This window comes from Amphibalanus amphitrite, unplaced genomic scaffold, assembly GCF_019059575.1.
Source record: "Amphibalanus amphitrite isolate SeventyFive unplaced genomic scaffold, NRLGWU_Aamphi_draft 000134F_arrow, whole genome shotgun sequence".
Taxonomy (NCBI): domain Eukaryota; kingdom Metazoa; phylum Arthropoda; class Thecostraca; order Balanomorpha; family Balanidae; genus Amphibalanus; species Amphibalanus amphitrite.
Window position 1 is genome coordinate 641,539 of NW_024881629.1, and position 11,650 is coordinate 653,188.

Consider the following 11,650-nt stretch of genomic DNA (forward strand, 5'->3'; position numbering starts at 1 on the left):
GCGGGTAAGCCGAAACACAGACATCTGTCCGTTAGGCGGTGATGTGACGTGCTTGAACGTCGAACGAGCGATTTCACCAGTTTCTGATAACGGTAGGTGCCCTGAACCCCACTGCACGCTTCTTGCGCACGGCGATCGATATTTTTGCTGTTGTGAGGGGTACAGTTTCGCCGCCGGCAGGTGGGGAAGCAACAGGTTGCCGGAGCGCCCCCTCTGGTTACCATGACAACACCTCGCCTGTGTTATCAATGCGAGTAGTATGCTACGCTTTTGAACCTGTACGACCGAAACTGAGAGCGAATGTAACGTACGAGACGACCTCAAATATGAGCTGAGTTATCAAAGTAGCGAGCGACTGTGAACTGATTTAAACGACAGACATCGAAGATTATCAACGAAACCCTTGAACAAAACGATATCTGAGGAGCAGTCAGCCCTCCGAACGATCTGCTGCATCACGAATATTTTACGAACTTAGGTGAGTGTGAACTTTACCTCAGGTGGGGCTACCTTGTTTTATTTCTGGAGCGATTGATATAGATAACCTACTTGTCTCGCATATTGTAAACCTAACCAACGTATTGGAACAGTGCTTCGCAATAGCTCCCACAAAGTGCATTTCGCTTGAAATGCCGCTGGTGATACGACCGAGAGCCTCCCGTGGTCCTAATCTGGGCTGTTAACGACTCTTATTCGATTGTCTGTGCTTCAACACCGGTTAATGTCGTGACCCTCCCCTCCCAGTCACCCCTCCCAGTTTGACCCTGATCCCAAAATATGAAGCCCCCTTGCTCCTGTCCACTCCACCCCTGACGTCATCGGCCGCTGGCAGTTTACCGAGATGGCTGACCGCGGGAATAAGATGGACGAGGAGGCCTTCAAGAACAGCATGGCGGCCGACCTGGAGTCGGAGGACACCACCGTGCGCATCAACGCGCGCCGGCTGCGCATCCAGCGCTTCAAGGAGAGCGTGCGGCGCCAGGAGCAGCTGGCACAGTGAGTAGGAGCAGGGCGGAGCTCGGTAGGCGAGCGTGTAAAGCGAGGTGTTTGTGACTAAATGCGTACGATTATGAATGGTCAGTCAATGCTAGCTGGATGGATGGACTGGGATGAGTTTATAAGCAGCCGGGCGGACTGCATGTCGGCTCTGTTTTTAAGACGCTATGACCCCGTCTTCTGTCGCCTCTGCGACCTCTGACCTGCCACCCCCCACCCCTCACAGACTGGGCCTTGGCTCGGCCCCTGTCGAGGTGCCGCTGGTGGAGCGGCAGCTGGCAGAGAGCGGTCAGAAGCTGGAGAAGCTCGAGGACGACGGCCTGGAGATGGTGACCAACGTGCCGGTGGCCTTCCAGGGCCGCGAGGCCGACCACCGCGCCAACACGGAGCTCAGTCTCAAACAGCGCCAGGAGCGGCTTAAGGAGGACGATGAGCTCAGCGAGCAGCGCTTCAACGACATCTCCGAGCTCTGGGACAGGTGGGAGTCTGAACACCCGCGGAAAGATGACATTGGGCGGTCCGCAGACTGCAGAGTACTGTGCCTCAGCGGACTTCGCGGAGGTCCCCAGTGTGGAGTGTGGGTGGGGGGACCTACATCCATTTAACTGTTATCAATCAATCAATCAATCAATTTATTTAACATCCCATCATATAGGGACAAAGCATATTGGCATGATACAATACAAGGTGTCTAACACAGTTACACAATACACATCATATTCATGTGACACAAAGTACAAACAGCTGTTCCATGCAGCCTGTAAGCTATACTGCCGTGACAACCAAGAAAAGCGTAACTCGCATTTTTTCGATTTTGAGATTTTGATACCATTAGATAGAGAATAGCAATCTCCATCTTTCTGCAAAACCGTTTTTCGAAATTCGTATAATTTTTCGAGTTATATCAAATTTTCTTTTTCGAGAAAAGCGTAAATGTTTTTCATCCTCCCTGACCGCAAGCAAAAAAAGCGTAACTACAAACGCAGCTATTAAAAAAAGCGTATCTGCAGCGGTCAGGACGATGTGATAGGCAAGAAAAGCGCAACTAAGTAGTTGCGCTTTTCTTGCTTATCACCGCGCTGACTTTTACGCACTTGCGCTTTTTTGCCTTTCAGGTGAGTGCATAACACTTGGTAGAAGTTTAATTTTGCCAGGAAAATTTGCATTAAAAATATATTCAGCCCTTCTTGCTAGCGTTTGCCGCCTTTCTATGTTTCACCAATATCTTCTAGTAGGTATCCGGGCGTTTGAATGGAGGAAAACTGTAAGATAAAAGCAACCAAAGTTCAAAACCACCAACTTGAAATATTAGGTATAGGTATGGGGTGCCATGCCATACCCTGGACCAAGGCCACGCGAGCGATATCAAATAGTTTACTTTATTTATTGTGGTGCATGCTCGCTGTGAACTCTATCAGAAGCGTGTGCAAATTGCGGCTTAGGAGCAGCATTGGTCTCTGAAGAGGTTTAGAACTGAAACGATAACAAAAAATACGGAACAAAAGTCCACGTGCAGCTAAAGGAAAATGTGAAATCAGGAGTAGAGTCGAGCGAGTTCTGGTGAAATAGGACAATCAGGGGCGGGATCTGCATTTCGACATCCCAGCATTAACCCGCGCCCGGCTGGGGGTCCTGGATTTCCACGCCCTGCTGGGGGGGGTGTTTGAACACCCCCCCTTCTAACTCGGCTCCTGGGCCACGTAGCGATACGCGGAAGGCGGCGTTCGAAAGAGCGTAAAAAATAATGAGGAAATCACTTCGGTCAATTTTTTGGTCAGGTCAAAGGTCAGGTCACCAGAGGTCATTGAAGGCAAAATTTCGCCGATTTCCAGGTCGAATGTCAACAATTTCCAAGAAGCCAACGCATAACTCGGGAACCAATAGAGCTCAGGCGCGGATACAAGGGGGGGGGGGCCATGGGGGCCATGGCCCCCCCCCTTGGCCGATTTTTTTCAAAAATAAAATAAAAAGTTAAAAAGCTGAAAAGGGGGCCTCCTGAAAATAAAGTGGCTATTCATGTTGAGATGTTGCCTGAACAGCTAGATAAGCTCAATAGACGCAGTTTTTTTTTGGGGGGGGGGGCCCAACAAGTGGGAAGATGGGGCCTCCAACATATGGGGGCCTCCTGGTTTCTAATGGCCCCTCCCTTGGAGATTTTCTGGATCCGCCCCTGATAGAGCTACAGCGCCGCGGAAAAGCGCATTCGATAGCCCTATTAACGCCCTTTCTGAGTAACTCCCTCAGATTTGACCTAACGTCAACGGTTTTGCCTGCAGGGGGCAAAAACTGCAAAAATAGCCGATTTTTTCGGAAACAGTTTTTCTGCAATAACTTTTGACCCAAGCCTTGTACGAGCTTACTTTTACCGGCATCGTGTTCCTCTCGTCAAGACGCATCGAATGAACTATAACTTTGACTTTAAAGGTCAACTTGAAAATTTCACCTCAGGTCAAGGTCATGACCTGACCGGAAAGGGTCATGTTGCATATCAGTCGATCCGTATCGTCGAGCTGAACACATCTAAGGCGTTTTCATCGCTCTAGCATGCCTCTATCAAAAGTTATTTGCGAAAAACTGTTAAATACCATTCGTGACCTAAGATGACCTCAGGGCATAAACAGGGGTCACGGACACCATTTTCATGTTCAGTGTGTCTAAACCACTTGTAATTCAGTGCTTGGGAGTGTTTATAATGTCTTTCGTCCAAAAGAGGCGCATTTCAATTTTCTCCCATTGACTTATAATGGGGAGGTCGCAAAATTGACCTGACCTTAGGTCATCGGTATCAAAATTCTGAGATATACATTTCGTACATGCTATTGCTCTTAGCAATCGCTGAAAGTTTCAAAGCGATCGGTCACTCGGTGTAGCTATGACAGACATTGAAACTTTTTATGAGGTGAGGTCACTTCAAGTGACCTGGTGACCTGACCTTGAATGACCTTGGTCTGAAATTTTCACAACATGTGTAGAATTGATGTATAATAAGGTGTACCAAAAACGGCGGCGCTCCGCGCCGCCGTTTTTGAGATATTCGCGAAAAACCACAAGGGGGGGTGTTCAAACACCCCCCCCCAGCAGGGCGCGGGTTAAGAGAGGCGACCCAACCCCACATGGCCGCCCGGCCAGCCAGCACCGGCAGAGCTGACCATATGGCCGCCCGGCTTGCCCGGTCTGACAGCCCCGACAGGGGCGACCCCACGGCCGCCCGACCTGCCAGCACCGAAGGAGGCGACCACTTGGCCACAGGGCCTTGCAGCACCGGCAGAGGTGACCCCACGGCCGCCCGGCTTGCCCGACCTGCCAGCACCGACAGGGGCGAGACCCCAAGGCCTCCTGACCTGCCAGCATCGACAGGGGCGACCCCAAGGCCGCCCGACCTGCCAGCACCAGCATAGGCGACCCAACGGCCCCACGCCCGCCCGGCCTGCCAGCACCGGCAGAGTTGAGCCCACGCCCGCCCGGCCTGCCAGCACCGGCAAAGACGACCCCACGGCCGCCTGACCCGCCAGCATCGGCAGAGGTGACCCCACGGCCGCCCGGCTTGCCCGACCTGCCAGCACCAGAAGAGGCGATACAAAGGCCGCCAGGCTTCCCGACCTCCCAGCACCAACGGGGGCGACAGCCGACAACGTGGCCGCCCGGCCTGCCCGACCTCCCAGCACCGACAGGGGCGACCCCAAGGTAGCCTGACCTGCCAGCACCGAAGGAGGCGACCCCACGGCCGCACGGCCTGTCCGGCCTGCCAGCACCGACAGATGAAATCCCGCGGCCACCAGGACTGCCAGAACTGACAGGGGCGACCCCAAGGCCGCCCGACCTGCCAGCACCGAAGGAGGCGACCCCACGGCCACTTGGCCTTGCAGCACCGGCAGAGGTGGCCCCACGGCCGCCCGGCTTGCCCGACCCGCCAGCACCGACAGAGGTGACCCCACGGCCGCCCGGCTTGCCCGACCTGCCAGCACCGGCAGAGGCGACCCTACGGCTGCCCGGCCTGCCAGCAACGGCAGAGGCTACCCCAAGGCCGCCAGGCCTGCCAGCACCGGCAGAGGCGACAACGTGGCCACCCGGCCTGCCCGGCCTGCCAGCACCGGTTGAGGCGACCCGACGGCCGCCCGACCCGCCAGCACCGGCAGAGCTGACCATACGGCCGCCCGGCTTGCCCGACCTGCCAGCACCGACAGGGGCGAGACCCCAAGGCCTCCTGACCTGCCAGCACCGACAGGGGCGACCCCAAGGCCGCCCGACCTGCCAGCACCGGCATAGGCGACCCAACGGCACCACGGCCGCCCGGCCTGCCAGCACAGACAGATGAAACCCCGCGGCCGCTCGGACTGTCAGAACTGACAGAGGGGAAAACGTGGCCATCCGGCCTGCCAGCACGAAATGAGGCGACCCCACGGCCGCCCGACCTGCCAGCACCGGCAGAGTTGAGCCCACGCCCTCCCGGCCTGCCAGCACCGGCAAAGACGACCCCACGGCCGGCTGACCCGCCAACATCGGCAGAGGTGACCCCACGGCCGCCCGGCTTGCCCGACCTGCCAGCACCAGAAGAGGCGACCCAAAGGCCGCCAGGCTTCCCGACCTCCCAGCACCTACAGGGGCAACCCCAAGGAAGCCTGACCTGCCAGCACCGAAGGAGGCGACCCCACGGCCACTTGGCCTTGCAGCACCGGCGGAGGCGACCCCACGGCCGCCCGAATTGCCCGACCTGCCAGCACCGGCAGAGGCGACCCCACGGCTGCCCGGCCTGCCCGGCCTGCCAGCAACGGCAGAGGCAACCCCACGGCCGCCCGGCCTCCCAGCACCGGCAGAGGCGACAACGTGGCCGCCCGGCCTGCCCGACCTGCCAGCACCGGCAGAGGCGACCCCACGGCTGCCCGGCCTGCCAGCAACGGCAGAGGCTACCCCAAGGCCGTCCGGCCTGTTCGGCCTGCCAGCACAGACAGATGAAACCCTGCGACTGCGCGGACTGTCAGAACTGACAGAGGCGAAAACGTGGCCACCCGGCCTGCCAGCACGAAATGAGGCGACCCCACGGCCGCCCGACCCGCCAGCATCGGCAGAGGTGATCCCACGGCCGCCCGGCTTGCCCGACCTGCCAGCACCAGAAGAGGCGACCCAAAGGCCGCTAGGCTTGCCCGACCTCCCAGCACCAACAGGGGCGACCCCAAGGCCGCCCGACCTGCCAGCACCGACAGGAGCGACCCCAAGGCCGCCCGACCTGCCAGCACCGACAGGAGCGACCCCAAGGCTACCCGGCCTGCCAGCACCGGCTTAGGCGACCCAACGGCCCCACGGCCGCCCGGCCTGCCAGCACAGACAGATGAAACCCCGCGGCCGCTCGGACTGTCAGAACTGACAGAAGCGAAAACGTGGCCACCCGGCCTGCCAGCACGAAATGAGGCGACCCCACGGCCGCCCAACCTGCCCGACCTGCCAGCACCAGAAGAGGCGACCCAAAGGCCGCCAGGCTTCCCGACCTCCCAGCACCAACATGGGCGACAGCCGACAACGTGGCCGCCCGGCCTGCCCGACCTCCCAGCACCGACAGGGGCAACCTCAAGGAAGCCTGACCTGCCAGCACCGAAGGAGACGACCCCACGGCCACTTGGCCTTGCAGCACCGGCGGAGGCGACCCCACGGCCGCCCGACCCGCCAGCACCGGCAGAGCTGACCATATGGCCGCCCAGCTTGCCCGACCTGCCAGCACCGAAGGAGGCGGCCGCTCGACCTGCCCTACTTGCCAGCACCGACAGGGGCGACCTCACGGCCGTCCGGCCTGCTAGCACCGGTATAGGCGACCCCACGGCCGTCCGGCCTGCTAGCACCGGTATAGGCGACCCCACGGCCGTCCAGCCTGTCTGACCTGCCAGCACCGAAGGTGGCGACCTGACGGCCGCGATTGCTAAGCATGAAGCATGAAGTCCTAGCATGAAAAGTCGTGAGCTATTTTGAAAGGCATCTAGGCATCCGAAATGGAGAAAAGACGTTTTCGTCCTGGCGTATTTGAAACACCGCATATTCGCCGATACCATAAGATCTCGCAAGCAAAAGAAGCGTAACTACGTAGTTACGCTTCTTTTGCATTTCGCTATGGAGCCGCGCGCTGCACATACGGTTGCCGGACTGGAGTGAATGTAGTTACGCTTTTCTTCCCTACATGCCTTGCTGCAATTTGAGCATGGAGTGAAAAGCAAAAACACCTTACACCATTTTCTAGCAATATCTTATATGCCACGTAAAAAATATTAACACTGTTAGGTTCAGTGCAGTATTGCGAACAGTTTGACACCAAGTTTTCTTTGATTATTTAAGAACCGACGATAATACAAGGTAAAACAGAAAAATCGCTCTCCTGAAAAATCGTCAAAAGCGAGTTACGCTTCTTTTCCTTTTCACGGCAGTATATATCGTAAGCTGTCGTTCCTACTTCCTATCGGCATCATTTTACTGAAAACCGGCACAATTATGTTGGATAATGTTTTTGTTCCGCTAATAAATTAATCCGTCAACGGATATTCTCTGTCCCTCTTGCAACTTTATCTCATTTCATAACTTATCTGTTCTATGGGTCTGACCGAATTATTACATCGACTTTTACCCCAAAATACCACATTTAAACTCCAACTGCCCTCTCGACCGCTATCTCACTCCCTCGGTCGCCTTCCCAGCGCCATCGCTCGCGCCCCGAGTCGGCTGCACGCCCACCTGTGCAGTCAGCGGGCGCTCTGTGACCAGCTGCTGGCCCAAAAGGACCAGGTGGTGCGCAGTCTGGAGGCCGAGCTGCGCTGTATGGATGACGAGTACAACCTGGAGGTGACGACTCACGGGCAGGTGAGTATAGCGCTTCAGAGGCGTACCCAGGGCGACTTTGAGGACCAAAGGGCGTTACTAGGGGTACCCAGAGCGTATCTGGGCTGTGTAGAAGGTGGTTCCAGGGCGTTACTATGGGCCAGAGGGCGTCTTTATGGCAGTGCTGGTTAAAGTTCTGCATTGAATAGGTTGATAATGCAAAGAGGTCAGAATGGATAAAGATTCAGCAACAACCAGTTGCTCGCAAACATTGAACCTAGATCGTGTCGGCGTGTGCCCGCCATGGATACTAACCACCACTCCTCCGTCCCTCAGGACACGACGGTGCTGATCCAGCGGATGAAGGACCAGCTGGTGATCCTGCGGAACGCCTACTCCCGGGAACTGGAGGACATCTACGGCGCCATGAAACAGGACCTGGACGAGACGCGCGGCCACCACCAGGAGGGCTGGCAGGAGAAACTGGACGAGATCGTCGCCGTGAGTTGACAGGCGGAGCCGTCACGCTAATGGAATCCAATGGGTCCAGTGGAGTCCAATGAGATGGCCGGAGACATCGCTATGTAACACGACTGGTGGCTTTACTATCACGAAAAAGCAATACTTTTTTAATGAGACGCAAATGAGATAAATATAATGAGATTTGAGCAGTGGATCACATTTTCTCTCACAGGTGTACTTTCTACACACCTCTCCTATGACCATTCGCTCGTGTTTGCCTCCCCACAGCTGGAGGAGAAGCGGCTGGCCAGCTACATCCAGATGACCGAGGACCACGATCAGGAGATGCACGCTGTGTACTGCGAGGACGCCGACGAGTACCGACAGGTTAGTGGTGAAAGTACTGGTGTCTCACCGCCGTAATTACCCAGATCTCTTCACCGCCTCGTTTTCATGCCTCAATATTACCGACACTCTGTTCGTAAGCCTGACCAGCTCCCGGTCACGCCGCAGATGCGCAGCACTCTGGAGAAGGACGTGGAGCTGCTGCAGCAGCAGCTGGAGCAGCTCAAGGCCGCCTGTCTGCTCAACACCGAGAAACTCGACTACAATTACCAGGTGAGATCGGACACCTGAGGCGAGAGCACAGGGCTGGGCGGCAGCGGACGGCGGCTTGGGGGAACTCGAGTGTGGCGGATTGCCCCGGCCTACCATAGTCAGTGAAACATTGATGTGACAGAATGTGATCCCTGACGGTTGCAGGTGCTCCGCCGTCGCGACGAGGAGTCAACTATCACCAAGTCGCAGCAGAAGAGGAAGCTGAACAAGCTGCAGGACGTGTACAACGGGTTGCGGCAGAAGCTGGCGGAGCAGGAGCGCAGTCAGCGGGTGGAGCTGCAGCAGCTGACTACCGACATCAGGTGGGAACCCGGCTGAGCAGCCCAAATAGGAACCGGGCTGAGCAGCCCAAATAGGAACCAGGCCCAGCAGCTGAATCATGCCAACATCACGTTGGAACCGAGCTCGGCAATGGGTAGAAACGCGGCTCAGCAAAGGCTGACGGTAATCAGGTTCATCAATTAGTATCGGGACAGGGACCAGGATACTGGGAAGTATGCGGCGGTAACTGACCACTATCAGCGGGCTGGTCTGATCACTACCCAGATGACAATCTGTATTCTGTAGCCAGTTGTTGGATGTTGGCTGTTCTGCAGTGCCTTTGATGTACCCGTCTCTGTCCGTCAGACGCCTGACTGACATGCTGGTGGACGTGGGTGAGCGGAACCAGCACTTTATCGCCGTGCACAGCCGCCAGCTGCACCAGATCTTCCAGATGACGCACGAGAACTGCCGCCGACAGCTGGACAAGGTCATCCGCGCCGACAAGGTCATCCACGAGCAGCAGCTGGGTCTGCCGTTCACCCCGCCCGCCCTGGACCACCTGGCGCCACCCGAGGTATGTACGATGCCTGATATTCCCTCTAGTTACCTGTCGTTGAGCACCTTACGCATCGCTCTTTTCTGTTTTAAGACGGACCTTTTTGTCCATTTGACCGCTCCATGTCGTGATTTTCTCGTGAACCATGTGAAACCATCCTTGACCACTGCTCACCTGACCATCCCATCCCGCTCCGTCCCGGCAGATGAAGGCCGATTCGGCGATGGAGGTGGTGCGCGAGGCGCTGGCCGGGCCCGGCTCCGACTCGGACCGGCCGTCCTCGTCCGGCGGCGGCGACGGTCCGCCGCTGTCTGCTGTGCTGGCGCCGGGCCCGCCGCTGCTGCGCCGCCTGCTGCTGCTGCTCGGTGACGAGTCGGGCTTCCTGGTGGAGCGGCGGCTACACCGTCTGCTGGCCGGTATTGATGCCGAGGACGCAACTCTGCTGCGGCTGGATGCCGTTCTGGCAGCGCTCGGTGTCCGCACGCAGATCGACCTCGACCAGCTCTGCAAGTACTTCGTGAGGTGCGGAGGAGGCAAAGGTGGTATATAAACTGTGTAGGTGTCGGTGTGGTTCATCGGTTTTTCAAAAGTAACATTGATGGTGTCTGACAAAAGGGTGGCTTATTTCTTTTCCGAATACGCACCCACCACTTTTGTGCATTTGTCATTATAATGTTACCCAGCAGATTTGGTAAAGCTTCACCACGCTATGGCGCTTTTGCATCTCGCCTGTTCGTTGAACTGACCTCAGTCGGTGCCCCGCCTAGGTACGCCACGCCGGTGGCCAGCCGCGAGGAGCTGCCGGCCGTGCCGGGCTCGCCGCCCCCGGTGCCCGCCCACGCCTACTCGTCGCCGGCGCTGGCGGTGGCCTCTCGGTCGGGCAGCGCCGCGCCCTCGGTCCGCAGCGCTCCCAGTCGCGAGAGCGGCGCCGTCGGCTCGCTGTCCGACCTGCTCGGGGACGACCGGCCGCCCTCCTCCGGTGACAGCACGCCGCCCGCCGACCGGCTGCTCGTCTCCCCGGACGGCGTGCTGCACGCGCTGGCCGACTTTCTGCAGGGCCAGCGGCAGCGCGCCGGCGCCGCGTCCGGCAGCGTGGCGGCGGCCGCCGAGAACTCTGCCTCGGCGGCCGGCCGCTGGGCGCGCCTGCCGCCGCCGCCTACCGACGCCGACTTCTGGCAGCGCTTCCTGCACGTGCAGCCGGAGAGCCAGCGGCGGCTGTGGCGCGCGCTGGCCGGCGGCCTGCAGCGCTACAACACGGTGCTGCAGGAGCGCCAGCAGCTGCGGCTGCAGGTCATGGAGCTGGGCCAGCAGAACGCCGAGCTGCGCACGCTGCTGCACTCGCACCTCAGCCGGGCGCAGGGCGGCAGCGGCTGACGGTGCAGTCTCCCTGACGGCCAGCGGCTGGAAACTGGTACGGACTGAGCTGGATGTGCAACGCTGAGGGTGGATGACCGAGTACTAATGACCAAATGTGGATCATTGGCATCGATATTGATCTTTATTTCTTTCATAAGCTATTCATTTTAAGAGCCGTATTTATTTACACGAGCCTCTAGTTGAGTGAAATCAAGTGATATTAGCGACGAATTGGGAACAACGTTAGTTGCTAACGGTAACGCAACGTTCACATGGCTACACTTAATTAAGAGGTACTTTTATCGAATTTATTTTTTAGGAGAATTTATGCTATAATTAATAGTTTTATATTGGTACAATAGTTCCTTGCGAGGGGGTCTGCGCATTCAGCACAGTTACCGTCTATTTATTATTTTGTATAAGTAAGTTGATTTGTGATGAAAGTGCTTACACAAATTATAGTTTTCTAGCCCTGCTAAGTAAATGTTCCAATGTTGAGCTCAGCACGCCATTTGACGAATAAAACCTGATGATGTCGTATTTGTCTTTAGTCAAAACGGTTATACGCTGTGTGAATGAATCGGAACTCGATGCACGGACTGA

The 11,650-nt window shown here is 57.2% G+C and overlaps 1 protein-coding gene across 1 annotated transcript; it reads left to right on the plus strand.

Moving 5' to 3' along the window:
• The first annotated feature begins 31 nt into the window (after nt 1-31).
• On the plus strand, nt 32-11,585 carry LOC122382146 (dynein regulatory complex protein 1-like). Its single transcript, XM_043367101.1, has 11 exons — nt 32-478; nt 833-996; nt 1,223-1,474; nt 7,671-7,833; nt 8,128-8,292; nt 8,542-8,640; nt 8,767-8,871; nt 9,016-9,173; nt 9,499-9,709; nt 9,897-10,213; nt 10,459-11,585. The coding sequence occupies exons 2-11, from the start codon at nt 842-844 to the stop codon at nt 11,063-11,065; spliced, it is 2,232 nt and encodes a 743-aa protein (XP_043223036.1). The 5' UTR covers nt 32-478; nt 833-841; the 3' UTR covers nt 11,066-11,585.
• Nucleotides 11,586-11,650: the final 65 nt, after the last annotated feature.

Coding starts and splice junctions, on each gene's coding strand:
- LOC122382146 (XM_043367101.1), top strand. CDS start 842: ATGGCTGACCGCGGGAATAAGATGGACGAGGAGGCCTTCAAGAACAGC. Junction 8,293..8,541: donor AACTGGACGAGATCGTCGCC/GTGAGTTGACAG, acceptor GCCTCCCCACAG/CTGGAGGAGAAGCGGCTGGC. Junction 8,641..8,766: donor ACGCCGACGAGTACCGACAG/GTTAGTGGTGAA, acceptor GTCACGCCGCAG/ATGCGCAGCACTCTGGAGAA.